Raw genomic sequence first — 25,886 nt, 5'->3', positions numbered from 1 at the left:
TAAGTTAAGAGGATTGCTTACAAGAAATTATTTTATTTTGTTAAAATTTACTAAAATTTATAAAAGAAAGATGAAGAATCATTAAATATAAATTAAATATAATGTGAGATCCAAAATTTTATTATTTTTAATAAAATTTAACCAATAATAAAAATGAGTATGTTAATAAAAAATGTATTCCTAACATTTTTTTTATTAAGATATTTGATAGGAAAGAAGTTTTTTATTTATCGGGAATCATTGGTGAGAAATTTGAAATTTGTTTTTTCATGTTTGGTATTTATTATAAAAGAATAACACTCTTAAGAAAGGATATTTTTCGGAATGGTTTTTAAATCAGTTTTCCATCAATTTTTTTCCACATAAGAGATGAGAATCTTACTTTCTAGAATTTAATGTTTAATTTTTTTTATAGTAAAAATATCATATTATTTTTTATTAAATTATATAATGTGATAAATAATTAAAATAATCAATAAAAATATAGATAATTCTTTGATCTTTAAGAAACTTATCTAAAAATTCTCAATGTTAACCAAACAAATTTGATTCATTCCAAAAAATATAATTTCTAAGTTTCATAATTCTTGGGCAAGAAAAAATTTCTCCCGTCTCAAATATCCCTAGGTTAAATCAATGGTTAGGATGGATTGTTTCCATTACCAAAAAATTGAAAATTATGGTTGTCTAATTAAAAAAAAAGAAAAGAAAAAGTGAGGGATCTCTATATTCTTTGAATAAATAATATAAGTTGAGTGTGTTGTGTAAAGGTTAGGTATGCGTGTTGTAATGGAAGTGTGGAGAGATTATTTCTATAGCAAAACTCAGTGTCCCAAACTGTGATTGTTGTGCTAGTCCAAGTGCCCCCTTGTGGTGGGTGTATGAAGAGACGTAATCAAAGTGAGTGTTCAGGCCCCCAACTCACTACTGTCTTCTCGTCCCTCTTGTTATTTCAAAATCATTTGTCATGTCCGTAAAAGGAGAATTGTCTCCTGTGAAAAATGCTGCATGAGAGATAGTAGTGGTTAAGAGATGCTGGAATAAGACAAAAATGTGCAAAATCAAGGTGGAGGAAAGGCTGATTTGTTCGGATTTGAAGTGCTGTGGTGCAGGAAACACCAGGAAATTTGCCTTGGATTCATTCTGGAGTTGGAGCCTTCATTTGCACCTCCATCTTTTCTACACATTCTGTTTTGTTATTGTTTTCTTCTTTTCTATTTTTTTTTCTGCATTTCATTTTAATGTTTTTCTAGTAAATCTAATTGAGATGCAAATTGGGAATGAAAAAGAAACAAGATAAGATTTTGAATTTCAGAGTGAAAGCAAAATTAAATGATTTTTGCTATTTTTTAATTCTCTTTTTTTTTTTTTGTATTTATTTGTGCTTATCCAGACGAAATTCTTTCACATTGTTATCAAGTTACAATTGATCGTATATTGTAAATTTGTTGTTTATAATAACCATTTCAAAAATCATGTAAAAATTTAAATTTTTTATTGGTTGATAAGATAATATAAAAAAATACTAATAATGTATGTTCATTAAACTCATTTATATGAATTAAAAGAGGTTGTTTAACTTATCCCAAATAAAAATAAAATTAAACAACCCTAAGATAGATGATTGTCACAATTAATACATGCAATCAACCATCTTGAAGTACACGAGAATTACACCCGTCATCTATGATTAGATTGTTTAACCCTTAATCCCATTTTTTACTTAAGGATAAGTTAACCAACCTAAAATAAAAACATATTTTACTCTCTTAAATTAGCATCAGTTAAATTGAAATACTTAAGAAGGGTAAGTGTGTGAGGCGTGTCTGAGTCGAGGTTGAGCGAAAAAAGAAATATTAAAACTATTTCTTACAATTTTCCTAGAACACACTCATTACGATATAAAATAATGACTAAATTAGTTTAGACACGTATCTTAATTCTATCCTCACAATTGGACAGAGCTTAATACAATGTTGACCAGACAGCTTATCCACTACTTCATCTGGTTATTGTGAAGGAAAATGGGACCCGGCGGGTTCCCCAACTGAGCATAACCCTACCCTACTCGAAGACCAGGTGATAACTGGAATAATGAGCTGACACAAAGTTCTACCAAAGCAAGAGGTTAAACAAGTAATGAGGTACCATTAAGATACGTGTCTAAACTAATTTTAGTCATTACTTTATGAAGGAGCTAACAATTCTCAAAAGTAGTAGTTCACTTATTTTATGCAGAAAATTAAACTTCTTTTCCAGTTATGTTATTGCCCATATGACTAGGTTGTTTCTTACTCTGCTATTTAGATCATCAAACAGCTTTTAGCAAAGATCAAGAACTAATAATGATCCCCAGACTCGTACAATCTAAATAGCAAATGTTGGCAAAGTCATACCATGCCATTAAGTATTCAAACAAAACAAAATGCAGAGGTGAATTTGCAATGAGTTGAAAGGCAAAAGAAGGGTGCATGATATAAGACAACTGAAAAGAAATATCGATGAGAGCCAAACGCTGTACAACAGGAATATTCATAAAAGATGATGAAAAAAAAACTATTTATACATTTTTGTTGTCTTTGTGCAGTGTCTTGATGAGAGGGACAGAGGGTGGAAAACAAACCAAGACAAACCAAAACTATTTAGCAACCGTTTGAGCTAAACCACCAAAACAATTTTTGGCTTCAAAAATTCAAGTCACTTACCTTGGGGGTGAAAATCACTATAATTCCATCATTTCTTAGGCAACTTCAACATGGTGAACTAGTTCACTTACAAGCCCTGGTGACCCCTAGACCCTAGTAACCATCAGCAACAATTTAGCAAAGACCAATTGATTAGAGACATCATTACCAACAAAAACCGAAAAATGAAACTCAACTAGTCGTCTTGCTTCCACAAAACTAACAAGCAGACAAAAAAAAATTCATTCAGAGAACAGAAATGCAGATTAATAAGGAGACTAAGTATTTTCTTTTCAATTTCCAAAAGGTCATCAAATCAAAAAGGGCATTACCAAAATGGTAAAATATGAACAAGGCAATGCCTCTTTACCAAAATGACGAAACCCCAAATCAACACCTATACTCTAATTCCCTATTTTTAGTAGTTTCTCCACAAATAATCTGTGCAAAAACACTATCCCAAAACACTACTCACTACCACCCTATATGCTGCTGCTCCTAGAATTAGCAAAAAAAAAAGCAGTAAAATTTCCATCACCCATTTGCTGCATCATCACTTGTCAAACTTCACACCAACAAAGACATCATCATCTCCTTCAGTGAACTCCAATTCCCCATCTTCCTATCCAAATCGAAATCCGAGTCACTATCGATGCCTTCTCGTCCTGTTCCCACCAACCTTGTTCGCCACGGTCTTCACCCTCATCCTCCTCTTCTCACCGCTGCCTTGCAAACCTTCATTTCTCACAAACCCTCCATCATTATTATCATTATCATCAGAAATGTAGACATATTGTGCAGCATTTTGTCCACCCAATACATTGTTACCCATAACCTCGTAACACATCAATGGCACACTAGCTTCACAAGAGTAGTACTGCCGGAGCTCCTCCCCCTCCATGACGGCGTCGCCCGTCTTCGTTGGCGGCTTCACCGGCACGCCCTGGAAGGCCTTCCCGCAGACGTGGCACAGCAGCGCTCTATCCTCGTACCTCTTCTCGTACTCGAAGAGGCCCCAGCAGTAGGGGCACGCGGTCCAAAACGACGCCGTCATAGGGTTCGGGTTTAGGTTTGCGTTTTGCTCGCGGTCGTGGAGGGCGCGGCGTTCGGGGTGGGAGAGCACGTGCCAGGCATTCTGGACACGTGCGAGGGCCTCGTCGGAGAACGGGAGCTTGTCGGGGTTCGTTGGGTCGAGGAGGAGCGCGAGCTTCGCGTACTGCCGCCGCGCGAGGTCGCGGTTGCCACCGTCGGAGGGGCGGAGCTGTAGGACGGAGTAGAAGTCGGCGGCGGAGAGGACGTCGGCGACGGCTAGGACGCGGGGGACGGAGTCGGAGGGGGGGAGGCGGCGGGCGAAGTCGCGGCACGCGGAGAAGCGGCGGAGGGACAGCATGGAGAGACACGTGGCAATAGGGTTTTCGGGTTCGGATCCTCTGAGCGGATCCATTTGCGTGCGTTTGCTGTTTGTTGTTGCGATGTGAGAGTGTGTAGTGAGTACTGAGTGAGTGAGAAGAAAGGGTTAAAGGTCAAGACTCAAGAAAACATTTCTTTCTCTTCTGTTTGAATCAATCGCCTTGGGAAGTTGGGATAGGTAGAAAGGGTGGTTTGGTCAATTTATACTGATTTGTTTGCTTCCACCGTGATTTTATTTGATTTTGTTACTGTTTTTATTCCATGTCATATTAGTATCAATTATTTGGTTATTAAGTAGTATTGATTATTCATTATTGTTACGGATGGTACGGGTGGTCAACATGAGTCTTACAATGCAATGCTCATTGTTTTTAGTATATCTTATGAATTCAAATTCTGAACAAACTTTTTTTTTCCACTGTAACAAGATTATATCATTTCATTCAAAATAACGACATCAATACAAGTGGGGAGCATCCCTCAAAGAAAAAATACAAGTGGGACCATTATAAAAAATTTATGGACTAGCATAAAATCTAGATACCATTGAAGAATAGACGACTTGATTTGTTTGCCTACAAACAAAACTTAATGAAAAGTTACCTAGTGGAATAAGTTTTCTTTACACAATGATAAAATAAAGCAAATTCATAATTGATAGGATGATGAGAGCTGATGCCATCTGTTACTTGTTTGCAGTCTAAGTCAAATGAAACGTCTTGAAGATGCATCTCTGCAATCCAAGACAGAGTTGTGTGAAGACCTGTTGCCTCAGCTTCATGAACTAGTAGAAAACCTTGATACCACGATGTCAAAGTAGCTACAAAATGTACTTAGAGTGCGTTTGTAAAGAAAATTTTAAATGAGAAAAATAATTTATTAAAGAATTTAATTTTTTTTAATATAAAATTCATTGTTTGGATTTTTTTTTATAAAAAATTTTAAAATTTTGAAATTTTAAAAGAATTTTAACTAATTAAAAATGTGAAATTTTAATTTCTTTTAAAAGATAAGAAATTGAAATTCTCTTGATAAAATATCTTTTCAAAATGTTTTTGTATTTTCTTTATAACCTTTATTATCTCTTTCACTTGAAAGTTTCCGAAATCTCGTTTTCGAACTCGTGACTCTTTCCTCACGCCGATAATTCGCTTCTTCAAGATCGTCTGAGCTCGCGGAGTGTCGATTAAATGCAGGCGAAGGAGACATGTAGAACTACACTCACTAGTTAGGTGAGTAGTCGTCGCTGCCTATCATGCGATGGAGGTGCTCGCTGGCACGAAGGGCCTGGACCATGCCTTCTGTTGTGGTCGGGTATCGTGATGTACGCCATCGTGTCCAGGTTCCTCTGCGACTCTCCACATCAATATTCTTCTCTTTGAAAGCACACCAAACATATATTCTCTTCTTTTTACATTCATTTTCTTTCACCTTTACAATTTTAATTTTTTTTCATCCAAGTACAAAATTTTGGAAATAAAAGAATTTCAATTGAAGTATTTGAAATTCTTAAAATTTAAAATTTCTCAAAATTTAAAATTTTCTCATCCAAACACTATTAATGATTTCGAAGACATGCGCCTGTGTCATAAGCATTAGAATCAATACCAATAGTTGCATAAATGTTACATGTGAAGCGCCTTAATGGAGGTTTTTATCCTCAATGCTGTGCTTGCATGGGACTTATTCATTTTTATTACGAGATCTCACTCCCTAATAGGAAATGATGTAGTCACGAGCAATGGATAAGGAAATATGAATAGGTTTTTATGAGGCCTCCCAAACTTTCTCATTGTGTCTCCCCCACGTACACCACAAGGTAGATACAAATGAAATACGTTGTTGTCCATTCCAGCTTTTAAGGAAGTGAAATACACATTCATGTATTGATTCTGCAGTTGCAATAAAATTCTGAATATGTGGCCACAAAGCAGCCTCAATCCATACTTTTAAAGAGTAATGGCAACCAAAGAACACATACCACATTTTGTTTTAGGATTGCTATCACAAAAGGGGTAGGTCATTTGACATTGAAAACCTGTGGATTTAAGTCTGAATCTGGTAGGAAGACAATTTCGAGCTAAGCACCAAAGGAAAATCTTGAATTTAAAGCACATTCAAGTTCCATAAAAGCTGACAATCTCCTTGCTCTCAAAAGTCAGAAAGTGTGAATTATCAATTATGGATTCTATTCTATGATAGTAAGAAGACTTAACTGATATAGGCCATCTCTACTCAACTTCCATATAAGCTTGTCTTCATCACCATTGAAATGAATTGGCATGCTCATAATTTGTTGGCAATCTCGAGCATTAAAGATATGCTCCACCACATCAACTCGCCATGAATTTGAATTTGCATCAATAAGTTCAAAAGCACGCAAATCCACAAAGCCTTCTATTGGTTGGCTTTGAACATATGAACTATCAACTGCTTGAAGTCAAGGATCATTCCATACATTTATTTTGGAGCCATCTCCCAATCTCATCTAATTCCTTCTCTCACCGCTAGCCGTAAAACATATATGCTAAGCCAAGTGAACCTTGGATTATTACCCAAGCTAGAACTTAAAAAGTATCCATTAGAAAAATATTTAGCTTTGAACACCTTTATTTCTATAGCATCTTGGTCAGTCATAAGTTTCCAACTCTACTTTCCTAACATGGCTAAATTGAAGGCATAGAAATGAAGAAAGCCGATACCTAGTCCTACTATCTTGTAACATGCTATTTGTTTTGCTTCATAAAATGATTAAACTACTAATTTAGTCTCGAAAATTATATCTTATTGTCATATTAATTCTTGATTTTAAAGAAAATTTAAATAACACTTTTAATTTAGATCCATAAAATTAACCATGTTTTTATTTTAGTCCGTAAAAATGTTATTATTATTGTTATCACTTGAGCCTCTAAACTAGGAACAACAAAAAAAATGGTTAACTTTAGAGACATAAAATGAAATCCTAAAAGAAATTTATGAACTTATTTGAGCTTTCTTTAATTTCAACTATTAATAATGACAACAAAATAAAATTTCATAAATTGAATTACCCATTACTTCAAGTGTTTTCTATTTTCAAACCAAGAAGACATGTTACCATTCCATTGACCATGGAAGTGTCAATTGTTACCTTCAATTACAGGTTTTTAAAAAATTAATATCACAAGTTCATTTTGGTCGAACGTAGGTAGTGTTTTTGACAAAAATATTTGGATGTTTCACCATACACGATTTTTTTTTATTGAATGTGTTTGTTTTGGTCAAATGAAATCCAAGAAAGATACCAACATAATTAATTTTGTGTAGATCATAAGCTACTTGAATATTCCAACACAACAACTGAATCACTTAAAAATATTAGTTAACATAACTACAAGTAAATTTTCACATGTTAAATTTTATGTTAAACAATTGATTCTAAGATCAAAATTGATTTTAAGTTCAATTAACTTTATACAGTTTTTGTGTTGGATAAAAAAAATTTATAGTGAAACATTCAACATTAATCACGGCACATCAAAATTGATTTTAACCACACATAATTTTGTCAACGTTTAACAAAAAATATTTGTTCAACATAGAAACAACTTTATATGTAGAAAAAGTGTCTAAAAGAACCTCTTTTTTCGACCCATTATGAGTAAGAATTTTCTTCTGACATACATGCATCAATGTTTTGGAAAAGGGGTTAGATTTTGATAAAAATTTCGGTTCTTATATGAATTTCTTGCCCAAATTGCACTCAACCAAATGAAGTGTAGATGATAAAATTGTGCATAAGATTTATAATGCTTAGCTTCAAGTTCCATTTTGAGTACACATTGCATTATTATATTATAGAACGCCGAGAACAACATTTCAAATTTATGCCTAGTAAATCAGTGGTCCAGTTTTGGGATTAGGGTATAAAAATGGCAGCAAGTAGAGCTAAAATAATTTAAATAAATCTCACCCATAGATAGATCCATGTACCGGTCGTAACTCGTAAGTCATGTTAAGGACATTACCTCAACCATGGGGGTAATTACTTTTGTTTCCACAGTTCGCCAATCACAGACATTCCAAAGTTGTGAGATCCACACAAACAGATCAAAACCGGCTTCTCCCTCACACCACGACACCTAGCTATGGCGGGTTCCTCATATTTTCTTTCTCAACCTTTATGATGGCCAAAGCTTCAAGAAACTTTTCTCTTATTGTGTATATTATGCTACACAACTATATCTTTTGAGAAATGCTAATAACACACTCATTTGAACACTCTATTATTGGTTGAAATTTATTAAAAAATCGCAAATTTTAGTGGAATTTCACCTATTATTTAATGACTCATTTACCAATAACACACTCATTTGAACACTCTTGATTTGTAATTTTCAATAAATTTTAACCAATAGATACCCAGAAATGTTTTTGCTAATAGAATTGACATTGTCAAAGCAGGACTTTCAATAACTAGAGAAAACATGTCTTAAAGAATATAGATTAAGGCCAGGAAGGCAAAATGTAGCATATGCAGATTCAACTGAAAGTGAATCAAACAATCATGATCAAGATTATTCAAGATCCAGGCCTAAAAAAATCAACTAAAAGAAAGAATTCAAACTGTAGACAAAGTACATGGAGCCACCATTCTAAGAAGACAACACAGGACAACAAAATAAAGAAGTTAGTAGTGTTGGACAAAGTTCAGACATGAAAACATTTTTAGCAAAAGGAATAAGTTTAGGCAAAAAAAATCATTTTTTCATAATTAATAGATTGTAAGATTATCGAGGAAGATGAATAAGTATACTATAAGGATGTGATAATTGTTATTCAAGAGTACTAAATACATTAAAAATGGATAAAAAATAGGAATGTGCCTCAAATCTTATGATTTTTTGTGTGAGATTTGTAAATAATTGATTTTTGTGTGAGTTTATACAATGGAAGCTCCATTTGAATGACTAATGTTGAAATTATTTAAATTTTTAGGCTGAAGAAAAGAAGATTTAGAAATGCTGTTGAAGAGCTCGCTCAGCAAGCCAAATTGGCTAATTCACTTAGCAAGGAAGCCAGATCGCTTAGCGAGAGAAAAATCCTAGAGAATGTTAAATCAGAGAGCAGCGCGCTAAGCTCACAGCCAGCCCGCCCAGCAAAGCTTTTGTCTCTTCTCACGCTTAGCGCGTCCAAGCCCACCAAGCATCCAGTCACTAACTCTTGTTTAGCGAGACATGTTCGTCGAGCGCACATTCATAATCTGAGAAGTCCAAAAATCTTTAAAACTGGAAGAGGAGGGGGAAACCAAGCGTGGGAAAGAAGGAACAGAGCATCAAGGTTGAAGGAAGACACTTTTCTTTACACTTTCACTTCACCACTCCATTTCCATCTTATTTCATCCTTGTATTGATCCCTCCTTGCTAATGGAGGGCTAAACACTTCATTGTTGGGGAATTTTTTCACTAAGCACTCTTGATGTAAAAATTTTAACTATCTATTTAATATTATTGCTAGTGTTTTCTGCTTCTATCTGTGTTTATTTTCCATATTTGTGGCTTGATCACCCATTTATATGTTTTGTTAGGATTTAAGTATTGGAAAATGTTTCTAGGAATAGTGTGAAGTATTCTAATAAATACTGCATCTTTTTCGTAATGTGGCTCGCTAAGAATGAATTTGTTGAGGAATCAAGAACAAAACTAGGAGGGCTAGGCTCTTTCATGTGAGGAATCACAGCTAGTGTAATTTAACAGTGCAAAGAACATTAGGATAATGTTAAATAGAGAAAAACTTCTTTAATCACGTCAAGAGAAAGTTCAGTAGAATACTCCCTGACACATTCACCTTGCTATTTATTCCATTTTACAATTCTCTGTTTGTTTTTGTTATTTTTTCTTAAGCTGAAAAAAATTTACTACAATCATTGGAAAACATGAACTATTTCATTTTACTTTACTGCAATTAAAATTGGTTACAAATGGAATATGCGTCATTGAGGTATAATAAATTCCCTGTGGACACAATACTCTGTCTTACTGTTTTAATTACTACTTGAACGAATTGGTGCACTTGCCAATCGTCTAACAAGTTTTTGACGCCGTTGCCGAAGAATTTCTTTTTACTTGATGTGTATGTTACAGTTTGGAAGCAATTTTTTTTGTTCATTGATTTATTTTTGTACTGATACTTATTTTCAATTTGATTTAATCTCGTCTTGGTTAACTGCTCTGTAGTAGCTTGCTTCTTGCATGCGAGGTAAAACTCCAGTAGAGGACTTAGCTCCGTTGGATTTGGAGATTGATGCTACTTGTAGAAGAAACAACGCAACAAAGAAAAGAAGAGTGTTACAGGATAGGACAACTGACCTCAGTGACGGGAGAATTCCTTCATCTAAATCTTCTTCATCATTTCTCATTGAACTAAGAGAAATTGAAGTTGGTGCATCTGAAGAAAAAACAATGCCTGAAGATCAACCACCAAGAGTGACTCTTAAAGACTATTCTAGTTCTACTATGCCGCAGTTTTTCACTGGCATAGCGCGACTAGAAGTTTAAGCAACAAATATTTCATACCCGTATTCCTTGATTCAGCACATTCAAGGAAATCTCTTTCATGGTTTACCAAATGAAGACCTTTATGCTCATTTAGCAACATACATTGAAATATGCAATACTGTAAAGATATCAGGAGTTCTGGAAGATGCCATCAGACTTAATCTATTTTCATTTTCACTAGCCGGTGAAGCCAAGAGATGGATGCATTCATTTAAGGAAAATATCTTGAGAACTTGGGAAGAGGTGGTCGAGAAATTTTTAAAGAAGTATTTTCCTGAGTGAAAACAGCTGAGGGAAAGGCAGAGATTTCCTCGTTCCATCAATTTCCCAACGAATCCTTGAGTGAAGCCTTGGAGCGCTTTCGTGGTTTGCTTTGGAAGACTCCAACTCATGGGTTCACTAAACCTATTCAGTTCAACATTTTCATTGATGGTCTGAGCCCCCAATCTAAACAACTGCTAGATGCTTCAACTGGGGGAAAAATTAAATTGAAGACTCCCGAGGAAGCTATGGAATTAATTGAAAACATGGTAACCAGCAACCATGCCATATTGCGTGATAGGACTCATATTCCTACAAAGAAAAGTTTATTGGGACTCACATCACAGGATGCTTTGTTGGCACAGAATAAGCTATTAGCTAAACAGCTTGAATCACGCACTGAGACTTTAAGTAAATTGCCAAAACAGTTGCAGGCAGCCCAACCGACTCATTCAACAGTCATGCAAGTTGGAGGTTGCAGCATATGAGAAGGAGCTCATGAGTTTGGTGCATGTATGAATCAAGATGATACATCTAAAGAGGTTAATTACATGGCAAATCAGAATAGGCGAAATTTTTCTCAGCAAAGGGGAAATTTTTCTCATAACCAAGATCAAGGTTGGCGATCACACTCTGGAAATAAGTTTAATAAAGACCAAGAAGGTCCATCCAATCGACCTCCCAACCAAGGCCCTAATTTGTATGAGTGGACCACCAAATTAGAGGACACACTGACTCAATTTATGCAAGTTTCTATGTCCAATCATAAGAGCACACAGTCAACGATCAACTATGATCATTAGAAGTCAAGGGAGAATGCTAGTGGGAAAGGAGAGCTAGAAGAAGAGGAAAAACAGGAGGAAGGAGAGCAAATGAGAGAAAGAGAAATAAGTGAAAAAGAGGAGAAAAATAAAAAGAGAGAGATCGAACGAGTGGAGAGGAAAGAGATTGGAGAAAGGATGACTAAAAGTGAGTTGGCTAGAGAGAGAAAAAGAAAGGCAGTCCCCAACCCAGTTAAGGAGGCTCCATATCCTTTGGTGCCATCTAAGAAGGACAATGAGCGATATTTTGCTCTCTTCCTTGATATTTTTAAGAAGCTAGAGATTGCAATTCCTTTTGGAGAGGCCTTGCAGCAAAAGTCACTTTATATCAAGTTCTTGAAGGATCTCCTCACCAAAAAGGGCAAATATATCAACAATGAGAGTATAATGGTGGAAGGAAATTGCAGTGCTGTTATTTAAAGAATTCTACCACCAAAATTCAAGGATCCAAGAAGTGTAACCATTCCATGTTCAATAGGGACAGTGACAATGGGAAAAACACTAATTGACTTGGGAGCTAGCATCAATTTGATGCCACTTTCGATGTGCATAAGAATAGGGAATTTAGAAATTGCACCAACAAGAATGACACTTCAGCTTGCAGACCACTTGATCACACGACCTTATGGCGTGGTTGAAGATGTGCTAGTCAAAGTGCGTCAATTCACATTTCCTGTAAAATTTGTTATATTGGACATTGAAGAAGATGCAAATATTCCACTGATTTTAGGTCATCCTTTCATGTTGACAACCAAATGTGTAGTTGATATGGGCAATGATAACTTGGAAATGAGTGTTGATGATTAGAAAGTTACCTTTAATTTATTCGATGCAATCAAACATCCGAATGATCACAATGCATGTTTCAAAGTGGAACCAAAGGAGTTAGTAGTGTTGGACAAAATTCAGACATGGAAAAAGATTCATTTTTAGCCAAAGGAATAAGTTCAGGCAAAAAAAAAATCATTTTTAATGCATTTAATACTCTTGAATAACAATTATCAAACTCCCCCAAATTTACAGTTTTGCTTGTACTCAAGCAAAAGAAACTAACAGTGGTCAATCAATTTAGTGTTTGTCTAATAAGTATCAATCATAGTGACAGAGATGACTGTACATGCATCAACCAACAAATCCTTTGAATTAATGTGCATTACATTTAGAGATATGAGCGTGTATTGGGCATCAGAAGTGAAATAAATTACAAGTATCAAGTAAAGTTGACTAAACTCTTATCCTCATGACTACTGTTTCTCTCATGCATACATACAAGTGTTTTCTTCATATAAACAACCAACACAATTCCCAACTTTTGACTTTCATATCATTCCATACACACAATGTGGATTTGAAGGACTTTGTTTGGCTTGTAATGAGGCTGGGCTAGAAATAAATTCATGGTTTTTCTTGGATGCAAACTTTTCTTATCTTGCCCTCAATTTCTTATTACTGCACTTATCCCTATTTAGCATCATTCAATAATCCCACCGGCACCAATGCTTCAAAATTATTTGTCATTTACTTTCATTTCTCATTCTTTTTTGGAAGCAGAGGAGCATGGTCATGTCATTTCCTGCAGCTTTTCACAAGCTGCATGATGCTGATATATTCATTTTCATGATTTAATAACCCCCCTCCCAAATTTGAACCAAGCAATTTCCATCAAGACAATGCTTTCCTAAAACCTAGAACAAGATATGATACAATTGATTTACTTCGCTAGGGTTCAGGATAATATTCAATCATGTGAGAGAATGACTAGCATTGTCCTGCAGTGAGCCAAGCATGATTGAATATTGTCCTGAACCCTAGTGAAGTAAATCAATTATATCATATTTTGTTCTAGGTTTTAGGGGAGTATTGTTTTGATGGAAATTGTTTGGTTCAAATTGTGGGGGTGGGGGGTTCATTAAATCATAAGAATGAATATATCAGCATGATGCAGAAATGGCATGACCATGCTCCGCTGCTTCCAAAATAAATGAGAAATGAAAGTAAATGGCAAATAATTCTGAAGCAATGGTGCCTATGGGATTATTGAATGATGCTAATATGGGGATAAGTGCAGTAAGAAGTTGAGGGCAGGATAAGAAAAGTTTGCATTCAAATAGAGAATGCTCTTCTAAAACCTAAAGTGTTGCAACCAAGAAAAACCATGAATTTATTTCTAGTCCAGCCTCACTACAAGCCGAACAAAGTCCTTCAGATTCACATTGTGTGTATGGAATGAGATGAAATGAAAAAGTTGAGAATTGTGTTGGTTGTTTATATGAAGAAATCACCTGAAACACTTGTGTGTATGAGAGAAACAGTAGCTGTGAGGATAAAAGCTTAGTCAACTTTACTTAATACTTGTCATGCTTGCTAATTTATTTCACATCTAAAGTCCAATACACATGCTCATATCTCTAAATGTAATACACCTTAATTCGGAGGATTTGTTGGTTGATGCATGTACAGTCATCACTATCACTATGATTGATACTTATCAGACAAACACTGAATTGATTGACCACTGTTAGTTTCTTTTGAGGACAAACAAAACTGTAAATTTGGAGAAGTTTGATAATTATTCAAGAGTATTAAATGCATTAAAAATGATTTTTTTTCCTGAACTTATTTCTTTGTCTAAAAATGAATCTCTTTCCATGTCTGAATTTTGTCCAACACTACTAGCTTCCTTATTTTGTTCTCCTCTATTGCCATCTATTGTCTTCTTAGAATGGTGGCTCCTTGTACTCCATTCTACAAATTGCATTCCTTCTTTTAGTTGGTTTTCTAGGCCTAAATCTTGAATAATCTTGGTCATGACTGTTTGAACACCAGCATGTTTCAAAGTGGAACTAGAGGAGCTAGTAGTGTTGGACAAAGTTCAGACATGGAAAGAGATTCATTTTTAGCCAAAGGAATAAGTTCAGGCAAAAAAAATCATTTTTAATGCATTTAATACTCTTGAATAACAATTATCAAACTCCCCTAAATTTATAGTTTTGCTTGTACTCAAGCAAAAGAAACTAACAGTGGTCAATCAATTCAGTGTTTGTCTAATAAGTATCAATCATAGTGACAAAGATGACTGTACATGCATCAACCAACAAATCCTCCGAATTAATGTGCATTACACTTAGAGATATGAGCGTTTATTGGGCATCAAAAGTGAAATAAATTACAAATATTAAGTAAAGTTGACTAAGCTCTTATCCTCACGACTACTGTTTCTCTCATGCATAGAAGTGTTTTCTTCATATAAACAACTAACACAATTCCCAACTTTTGAATTTCATCTCATTCCTTACACACAATGTGGATCTGAAGGACTTTGTTCGGCTTGCAACCAAGAAAAACCATGAATTTATTTCTAGCCCAGCCTCATTACAAGCCGAACAAAGTCCTTCAGATTCACATTGTGTGTATTGAATGAGATGAAATGAAAAAGTTGAGAATTGTGTTGGTTGCTTATATGAAGAAATCACCTGAAACACTTGTGTGCATGAGAGAAACAGTAGCCGTGAGGATAAAAGCTTAGAGAACTTTACTTATACTTGTCATGCTTGCTAATTTATTTCACATCTAATGCCCAATACACATGCTCATATCTCTAAATGTAATGCACCTTAATTCGAAGGATTTGTTGGTTGATGCATGTATAGTCATCACTATCACTATGATTGATACTTATCAGACAAACACTGAATTGATTGACCACTGTTAGTTTCTTTTTCTTGAGGACAAACAAAACTGTAAATTTGGGGAAGTTTTGATGATTGTTATTCAAGAGTATTAAATGCATTAAAAATGATTTTTTTGCCTGAACTTATTTCTTTGGCTAAAAATGAATCTCTTTCCATGTTTGAATTTTGTCCAACACTACTAGCTTCCTTATTTTGTTCTCCTCTATTGTCTTCTTAGAATGGTGGCTCCTTGTACTTCATTCTACAGATTGCATTCCTTCTTTTAGTTGGTTTTCTAGGCCTAAATCTTGAATAATCTTGGTCATGACTGTTTGAATCACTTTCAGTATCATTTGAATATGCATAGGCTACATTTTTCCTTCTTGGCCTTAAACTATATTCTGTAAGACACAATTGCTCTAGTTTGACAACGTCAAATCTCTATCTGTCAAGATATTTGACAAAATTCGAAGAGTATAAAGAAGAATTTCATACTCAAACTATAACTATTAAGTTTGTATAAGAAATAATATTTAATTACCATTTATAAATTAGTGTTTATTGAGGCTTACAATGCTCATGCAAAGTCCTAAAGGAAGTATGCTCTTGATATTTTGGAAGAAACATGCATGTAGACCCATTGATAGTCCTATGGACCCAAATCAAAAGTTAATGGCAGACCAAGATGAACCATACTCAAATCCAGAAAGATACAAAAGACTGGTTCAAAAACTTATTTATCTCACAATTACAAGACCAAACATCTCCTTTACAATTAGTGTGGTTAGTCAATTCATGCAGACTCCTCATGTTGATCACTAGAAAGTTGTGATTCACATTCTCAGGTACATTAAAAAGGCTCCAAGACAAGGATTGTTATATGAGGACAACGGAAATACCCAAATCTGTGGGTATAATGATGTTGATTGGACTGGATGCCCCATAGACAAAAGGTCCACTACTGGTTATTGTGTATCCAGATTTTTATTTTGCAATGAAGATATGCATACCTCAGATAGTGTGTGCGTGTAAAAGTGAGATTATGTCAATCAATTATATACTACTTCAATACTTCACCAATGAATTTACAGTTCTACAGTAAATTATTCATTAGAAAGATGCAGGTAGGTGTAGTGAGAAATCAGATTTCTATATTCCACCACCCTCCTCAAAAAGAAAAAGGAAAAGCAATATTTACTTATTAATCAAGCCAGTTAAGAGTCAAAATTGTTTTTTGACACTTCACTACTAATTTGTTCTTAACTTCGATGACCACCACGTACCTTTTGCCTTGCCACTTATGGAGAAACTCTTTCTCAGCCAAAAAAGCACAATGTATGTATGGATCACAGTAACAACTACAATGCAGATCCCGACATAGACACATGCAGTTGCAGCACAAACATAAAGGTACCTACAGAAGAAATTGATGTTTTTATTTTGCAAGGTTATGTGATATCTATAAATATAATGTCAGAAAATCATAAAAAATCCCTTATAAGTTCAACATCAAATTCCAAAATCAAAGGATAGTTCTGTGATTCAATCATTCATCAACCTCTAAACATAAAATTCAAGGAAGACTTACTTGGGAGAAAAAACACTCCAAATAAATAAATGATTCCTCATCAACAGCAAGATGATCGTGTACACAGTCATGAGAACAGAATTTATGGTCAGCGGTACTAAGCAAGGAAATCCAAGAAGGGTCTTGAGAATTTCTCCAGAATTTCCTTTCTTGATAACTAGTGGATAGATTGTGGCCTTGACAGAGACATACAGCACCATACTAAGAAAGAATAACATTGGGGTTGCATAAGTAATAATGAACATTAGAAGACCTGAAAGGAAGGTTGAGTGACTTGAAATTCCCTGCCAATGGAAGGTAATACCTTGCTGAGGAAATATATATTTATGGACAATTAAAATCTTAAATGCAGAGTAGAAATTAATGTGCTATTTTTAAAATAATTACAAAAGAGAAATAGGAGACATTACAATAAAAGCTCCAGCCACATCAATTGTAGCTAGTGTATTACTGTTCCCAAGAGCAAAATGGCCTGCCATTCCCAGATTGTACAGAGCAGTAATCTATAAGATGCACAGTATCAGAACCAGATTATGCATTAAAAGGAAATGCAAGATGTGTAGGAGCAAGCACAGGTAACATGGCATCATCATAGTGTAATTACTTTAGTAATCAATTAATTTTAGTAGAAAGTAAAATAAAAGATAATAACATCACTTCTAAAAAAAAGCTTCAAAATCACAATTATTCTAGTATGCACTAACAATGCAAATGTTTTTACACTGTCATTTAATCACAATTCGTCATGTATAATAAATTTATTGACTTTTATAATAACTATTTTAAAAATCACACTAACGATGATTTTTTATTAGTTTACAATTTAAAAACTTTTACATTGACTGTTCATGTCTATTAAGCCCTAAAATTAATAATTAATATATAGCAAAAGTCCAAAAGTAAACTTAAATTACCCTTGGTTAGATTCCAGGGCAATCACTTTTAGAGTTAGCACCACACTCTTGGACCCAAAACCAATGTGCTATCAAAATATAAAATAAAATCCAACATTTATTCATGACATCTGGCAACTAACCTCAACCCACTGCTTATGACATGACCCATTGGAAGAAAAAGTAAGCATGCTGGCCAAGAATTGAATAAAGAGTAACAACACAGGCACCGCATTGATGGATTGTTGAAGCAACAACTGCAGAAGACACCAGGAAGTAATGTACAAGCATCCAACTATGTACAAGGAATCTTTCAATACCAAAATTGGTGTCGAGTTCTGAATTTCAACAGGAACAGAAGCAGACATGTAGAAGTTTTTCCTTGAGCATATGTCGGGAGTTTGCATAGGCATAATCCATGGCAAAACCAATACAACTGCAATAGTGGTGATTCCCAGAACGGCAAAGAGTATTTGTACTGATAAGTTGGCATCCTTATTGTATGAGGCAGACATGTCCGGATGTTTCATAAAATGTTGTAATACAAACAAACCAGACATTAACAAACTGAGCCCAATCCCTGTTAACACTTTTGTTTTAGACTGCATTAAGAACAATACAGATATTCCCATTATGATGACCATGGCACATGATGCTATCTGAATCAAGTTTATATATTGGTTGCCAGCCTGCTCAAGCCACTTCGAAATGTCAGGAAGGTTAGTCCAATTTACACCACCTTGATGCCAGCCTCTCAAAATTCTTCCAGAAAAAAGAATAAGGAACAAGGAACTTATTTGGGATACTGATGTATTCTTTTGTTCCTTGATTGAATTGAGAAAATCATGTGCTTTATTAAATTCCAAAGACTGTATTGCTTTACGAAAAAATAACAAGTTAATGGTGGATGTTAGGAAATGCCAAATATAATGCTCTTCCTCAATCATGGAACTTGATCCCATACTGATGACAAGGATCAGGATGCCAAACAAAATGAACACCTCATCAATTTTCCATGGCTTCACATAATTGTCATGGTCTTGTGTCTCCCAAGCAGGAACTTCTTTGTGGATGACAAACACAACTCCCAAAAGTATCAAGCATGATACAACCAAAGCAGCAACTCCAAGAACAAGTAAATTAATTGGTTTCTGCACAGACATAAATTGTGACGAAAAAGAACAGAAAGAGAGAAATTTTAAAAGAAACTTTAACGACACAAATCAGTTAACATGAGATACTGGCTATCGACAACATTCCAGGTTTATCAAGGTCAAGAAATTTTGACTCAGAAGATCACACATACGTCAGTTGCTTTGTGTGATAGCCACTCACTTGCAGAGCTCAGAAACTCATTATATGCTGCAACAATGCTGTTATAACCTTCCGTGCTATTAGACCTAAAAAATAAATGCCAAGTAAAAATGTTAACAAATATTTCCTATGGAATTCATTAAAAATTAAAATCATGGCACAACAAAACTATCACATACCTGGTGACTACTTTAGCCTTCCAGGCATCATGAAGAGTAGCAGCATTTAAATACAAACAACAAAACAACTTCTCCTTGCTACCTTTGCATTCACTGATTGTGGGTCCACTATTAGTAACGAAGGCATCACATGGAAAATTTCTACAGGACAAACCAGGCAATTGTGCTTGAAGTAATCTGAACAACTGCCATGAGTTCAACTGCAGTGCCCTCAACTTTTGGTCATCTATCTCAGCAAAGAAGCAAAAAGGATAAAAGAACATACTTTTACTGTTACATAATATAATATGCTTGATGAAAGCAGATAGCAAAAAATGTTATATCACCTGCTTCATTCTTTTGATCAATAGACAAGCATAGACAAAAAGAGATCTAACCTGTCAGAGAGTCAACCATTTGAGAGATCAAAACACCAATATTATTTTTTGGAATTGGCACACCAAAAAGTAAAGCTATTGTTGGTGCAATATCAACCTGGTGCACAGTAATAAGATGTAAATTGCATACATATTCGACCACCTACTACCCATGATCTTTAGTTAAATGGTAGATAGTCATTGACTAATGGTTGAATTGTATCTTAGGTTCAAGATTGACAAACAAGAAGAAACAGGGGTTAGTGAGATAGCAAAATAAGTTTCAACAGGGCAGGTGACAAATTCATATAAAAACATAAGAGGTTCATCACATATGGATGCATGCATATTGCAAACAAAAGTAGGCTAATGAACTGAATGCAATACTCCTTCATGGCTTGCAAACTGAGATAATACATTGAAAGAAGTTAAGAAAATTATGAGAAATGGTTAGTCCTGCATGCTACAGCCTACAAGCATGAAGTATAGTCTCATTACCTGAAAAATTGTGTCATGATTGGATGATGAATGGCCAGAGGCATGGGTTTTTGGCCCAATAAATAGAGCTATAGAGTCTGTTTCCTCGTAGGATGAACCCCCATGATTACCATTCTCAGTCATTCCATGGTCACTGACTACAACCTGTAAAACCATTTGCAGCAGAGATTAATTAAAACTTCAACTTCTGAAAGGACTTGATCTTTACAGTTTTAATTAATAATTAACTAATAATAGGCAAGGGTCATTTATCATCCACATAAAATCAAGCTTTCAAGTAAAACTCCAGCATATGTTTTTCTTTACTTATATATAAGCATGTGTGCATTGGAAATAATGTAAATAGGGCAGAATTATATGTTAATTAGGTTATAGTACATTCTTGTAATTATGTGTAATTATATTTGTATTTATTATACCTAATATAAATATATGATCTGCTGTCTAATTGAAACACGTGGAATTTATCACATGTCTCTTGTTTTCTCTCTCTCTCTCTCTCTTAACATTGTGCTGGCTCAAACATGCAAATGCATCCTAAATTAAAATTATACAACAACCATATACAGAAACTAAATAGATAAATACAATAGAGGAACTCTTGAGTGATCTGCCAGAAAAAAAGAACCACTTGTTGCAAGGCAGAGGTAGAATATAGAGCAATAGCTCAAGGTGTTGTGAATTGATCTGAATCAATATATTACTTGGGAGGCTTTGTTTCAAGGTATCGAGCAAGATTCCCGGGAATGTGGACTTGGGAATATCACATTCCCATGTTGGGTACAAGTTTGATAAAAACATTCCCAGGAATGTAAAGTACTCACAATTGACGTGCTTCATATTCCCATGGAGAACGGTGGGTATATTGGATTCCCGTGGGAATGGAAGTTATTTTCTACAACTACATATTCCCACTTCATTATCCCACATTTCCTTTTTTTACTTTTATATTTTAATTGAATTTTTTTTAATTTTTTTTCTTCTGAAATTACTATAGTCAAACAAACATATTTATGAGAATAATATTCCCAGACATAATATTCCTGGGAATGTGATTCCCGGGAATAAAATTTCATACCTTGACACAAACACCCTGTTGAAGGTTTACCTATTCCAATTCAAGAACCTACCAAATTCTTCAGTGATAGCAAGTCAGCCATCGGCATAGTTGACAATCCAATTCAACATGATAGGATGAAGCATGTAAGGATTGACAACTTCATCAAATTAGAATTTGAAAATGGGACATGTACCCTACACTTCTACATTCCAACATTAGAGGAAGGAGATGTGCACACAGGCTTCGTTGAAACCTGACTAATGTTGGCAAGCTGGGAATAGCTAAAATTTATTCCCCAGCTTGGGGTGGGTAAGGGGTGTCAGAAATCAATCCCTAAATTTAGGAGAATCGCAGCATATCATATCATTAATTGGAAGGATTACAATAAACTATTATATATTTATTTCATTCCTGTAATTTTGGGATTCCTAGTTAATTCTGGGAATATCCTATTTATTCTTTCCTTTTTCATTTTCTTCTATATAATGTATCTCTGCTCTCACGAAATAATACATTGATGAAATAACTTTCTTCATACTCTGCCCATATAATATAATCATGTTCATATTAAAGTCTAGAAATGCCCACACCACAATAAACAAGTCATGAATTCTGTAGTACACAATTCAAGAAAGCAACAAAAGGGTAGTTACAAACCAGAAGTGTCTTCCTTTGATCATTTTCTAGATTTCGCAAAGTATTTATATGAATCATCTTCACCACTTCATCCATTTCAAAAAGTTTTGGAGCCATTAACACACTGGAACAGTAGATGTCCAAGTTAAGCTTAGAGAACAGAATGAAATTACATGTATAGAGTGAAGAGATAATGATGATACCAGTTCCGCCCACCAATATGTCCAACATGATCCAAGCCTAGATAATGGAGTATCTACAATAAATTTAGTAAAATGCACATAAATGAAATTAAATCTTCATTATAAACCATCATATAATTTATAACTTGACAAATATACACCTTTAGTACATGGTGAAAGTAGTTAACATAAAATTGAGAATCCTTATACTATAAAATGAATCTTAAGTCTTGACTTTCGCTGAAAACTGAAAGCCAACAATTTAGTGTAGAAGTAGATTGATATCTACCTTTAAAAGTCAAGAGTTGAAAGAAGTTTGTTGATAAGAGAGATGAAAACAAAGTATGTAACATCTAGCAACCAGTAAACTGATGTTGTGTATGGAGTAAATATTAACAAGTAGAACCAAAACAAATATTTTTTTCAGTTTCCTATTTGGAGTAATCATATAAGCAGAGCCAAGCCAACTCTTATATTATAGCTGATAAAAGCATAAATGCTTATTAGGTATAAATATAACCAATCAACCAAACCAACTTATCAAAGTTAATAAAAGGTAATAATAATAGTAGTAAGCTTTCACATAAGTCCATCTAACAAAATTACAATTTAAACACTTGGCAGTTGACACTTATTATTATAGTAAGAAAATGGTTAACCTGATAGGGTTATCAAAGATCACATGATCTCTGAAGTGCATCCATTAAACAGTCCTAGTGATATATTGTTAGAATTTAAGGAAATGAAGGGGAAATGTCTCAATGTAGTCAAACAGTCAAAGTTCCAAACAGAATGACAAGGACAACAGTCTGACAGTCTTCTTGTTTAATCTTCAAAAACTTACCAACACCACATTTCTATAAATTCATACTGCAATCTCTTCAAGAAATTTATTTGTATGGCAAAAGTTATTTTTTCCAAGAAAAAAGCAGGGGATATAAACAAGTTTTGGAATGCATGAAAAAACTCAAAAACATGCCAAAGCACACTTGGAAAGCTAGACAACATGCACACTAGAAAATGATGCTTATATCCAAATCCTGTACTCAGAAATACACCAAAGCATACATGAAACCAATGTTCATCAGTAATATAAAAAAACTTCGTACCCCATTGCCCGGAGGCTCTTCGCTATGCGAAGGTATGGGGGAGGGATGTTGTACGCAGCCTTACCCTTGCATATGCAAAGAGGCTGTTTCCGGATTCGAACCCATGACCAACAAGTCACCAAGGCACAACTTTACCGCTGCACCAGGGCTCACCCTCGTTCATCAGTAATATGATATCAATAAAATAACAGCTAACTCTTTGGCCAGAAAAAGAACGTGCAAATGCGAGGGGGAGGGGGGTTAAAACCTACATGTTCTATACTACTGAGAAAAAGGCATTAGGTGCAGAGAGAATATGTACAAGTTTGCAAATTGAAAATTATCAAAAGACGGAAATTCAAAAAATATTAGTTAGGGACCGACCAAATTACGAAGTTGTCATAATTACCTACCAGAAAATTCCAATCATCTCTGCTAAGTTCATCACCAAGATGTCGAGACACATTTTGATCTACTTGTACGGTGTCTTTAACCTGTAGTAACAAGAAGATTCAGAAAAACAATGTCATAAGAATATACAGAAACTGTGTCCATTGGTACCACACACATGCTGTTTATTTATAATCAGACGGATGCTACAATTAAGGATACATAACCCACAGGATCCTAAATATTAGCTATACAGGTTTCCTTATTAACATAAGATATGATTAGATATTTAACAAATGTAAAATAATAAAGCAACCATACTATTTATTAGAGTATTGTAATGAGCTGCAGCTATTCAACTGCAGACTCACCTAGCTATTAGTAAAGTTAGTTATCTAACAGCTGTTAGTTAGATGGATGCTGCTACTCTCTCTAACAGAACTGTCTATAAATACTTTTCTGTAATCTTCAGTAACTCGGGTTAATGAATAACATTATATTCCTCACTTTCCTCTCTCTCTCTATTCTCTTAGGTTAGGAATTCTATGACTATTTTATATATAAACTTAAAACCATTGAGACATATTGCCTTGTCCTCATCTGAGACATAAGAAATTATTAATGAGAAATGTTCATGGATTGAGAAGTCGAAAAGAATCTTTTTATTTTATATTATAGAAAAGCACTTACAAAAAAACTGCTAACTCCATCATGTCTTGCAAATAAACCAGGAAATAACCTGAGCCATGTATCATCACCATGCATAACCATTTTCCACCCAATTTTAAAGAACTGTGCTGCAACAAGCAAGTAAGATGACATCAACATTAGTTCACACTTCACAGGAAAAAAAATGATATGGTCTATTTTTCCAACATTGGTTTCTACAACTAACCAACAAGATTGTCATCTAAATAAGCCAGGGTGTTAAAGTTGAAAGCCACATCCAGGAAACCCCCAATTGCTCCAGAAACCATAGCCTGGAATGACAAACAAAAACATATATAATAAGTAGAGGTTGGAAAAAGGAAAGAAAAACCATAGATCATACTATCATACGACCTCCTTTCGTACTTCCACACTAGAAACAGGAAAGAACACTAACCTTCAATCGAGGCATTGTAACGGTTGGAGCAGCAGCAATTGCATGATATCCAACAGCCATACCACTTGCCAATAATGACTGTGTATATGGCATAGCTTCCATAAAAGCCTTGCTAGGAGGCTGACCCTTCTTGCCAAGCACAAATTCCGCTGGAAGACCATCAATAACCTAATGCAAAACCATATAACTCAATCCATAAACGAACAAAACACATATATAACCAAATCATAGACCTCAACAAATATGACATTTCCACCAATAGTACATACCATTAAGACAAGTCGATCATACAAAGGAGGAATCTCGGATCCTTCCTATACAAACAAAACAACATTTTACAAACCTATCAGTAAAAAACAAAACTAAAAGCAGAAATGAGAATCGCATTGCATCAAAACAATCACTCTAAAACAGCAATCGTAACAGATCTCCAATTCACAACAAATTATATATTATATATCGTATACTGCGATCTGACATCAAACAAACGATTATTATTTTATTATTCGTAACAAGTATATAGAGAATTTAAATGTCAAATTCAAACTTAGAGAATATGCATTCACAACCACAACCTGATATAAAAACCTGCGGCGATCTGGAGAGAGAGACGCGTAGCTCTGATTTGCAGCGCCATCGTTATCGCAGGTTGGTCGTCGGAAACTCTCGCAGCCACTAACAGAAAATAAATAAATAAAAAAAAAAGTGAAGTAATGAATGAATGGAGAAAGGTTGGTTAAGGAGATGGAAAATTGTTATAGTGTTTGTTACCTGTAACCGGAGAGAAGTGGTTTGACGGGGAAGAAGCCGAAAACGAAGATGGAGAGACCGATGAACTGAATCGCAACCGCTGCTAAGCTGAACAGTGTCAGCTTCGTGCATGAAATTGAAGACATTTCATTCACCGTCTTTTAGAATCCAGAACGCGCGCTAGAGCACAAACAAGTAAGAGAGGAGAAAGACGGAAAAAAGAGTGGGTGCACTATACTTAAAAGTTGAAGTTTTCCTCGCAAAAAGTTAAATCAGACAATGATAATTAATTGTAACTATGAATATTAAAATATCTAGAAAATATATATAATTTTTGAAATAAATCTTTTATTATTTTTAATTTATGCTTTAATTATTATTTAATTCATCAATTAAATTTAATGCATATTTACGATAATTATGTATGAAAAAACAGTCACAAAATTTTAAATTTTTTATTA

At 34.6% G+C, this 25,886-nt stretch overlaps 1 protein-coding gene and 1 non-coding gene across 5 annotated transcripts; both read right to left on the bottom strand.

Annotated features, from left to right (window-relative positions):
- Positions 1-1,894: 1,894 nt before the first annotated feature.
- On the bottom strand, positions 1,895-25,646 carry LOC100791027 (GPI ethanolamine phosphate transferase 2). Of its 4 annotated transcripts, XM_041004785.1 has the most exons (18): positions 25,447-25,646; positions 25,251-25,350; positions 24,945-24,989; positions 24,676-24,843; positions 24,466-24,550; positions 24,261-24,367; positions 23,594-23,674; positions 22,114-22,166; positions 21,932-22,034; positions 20,215-20,358; positions 19,738-19,834; positions 19,361-19,586; positions 19,174-19,267; positions 18,011-19,018; positions 17,385-17,477; positions 16,975-17,258; positions 16,670-16,800; positions 1,895-2,798 (listed from the first exon to the last, which is right to left on the bottom strand). In XM_041004785.1, exons 1-18 carry the CDS (start codon positions 25,569-25,571, stop codon positions 2,773-2,775), a joined length of 2,970 nt encoding a protein of 989 aa, XP_040860719.1. In that variant the 5' UTR covers positions 25,572-25,646; the 3' UTR covers positions 1,895-2,772. The 4 variants fall into 4 exon arrangements, with proteins under 4 accessions (XP_040860719.1, XP_003517700.1, XP_006573013.1 ...); XM_003517652.5 differs by lacking the exon at positions 1,895-2,798 and having other exon boundaries at positions 8,565-16,800; XM_006572949.3 differs by lacking the exons at positions 1,895-2,798; positions 16,670-16,800 and having other exon boundaries at positions 17,105-17,227.
- On the bottom strand, positions 13,369-13,593 carry MIR4367 (microRNA MIR4367). The gene has a single exon (NR_048688.1). It is a non-coding gene; the product is annotated as a microRNA MIR4367 (primary transcript).
- Positions 25,647-25,886: the final 240 nt, after the last annotated feature.

The sequence above is a fragment of the Glycine max genome, chromosome 1, assembly GCF_000004515.6.
Source record: "Glycine max cultivar Williams 82 chromosome 1, Glycine_max_v4.0, whole genome shotgun sequence".
Classification (NCBI taxonomy): Eukaryota; Viridiplantae; Streptophyta; class Magnoliopsida; order Fabales; family Fabaceae; genus Glycine; species Glycine max.
Note: the sequence above shows the minus strand (reverse complement) of the source record. Positions and strands in the feature narration are given on the sequence as shown.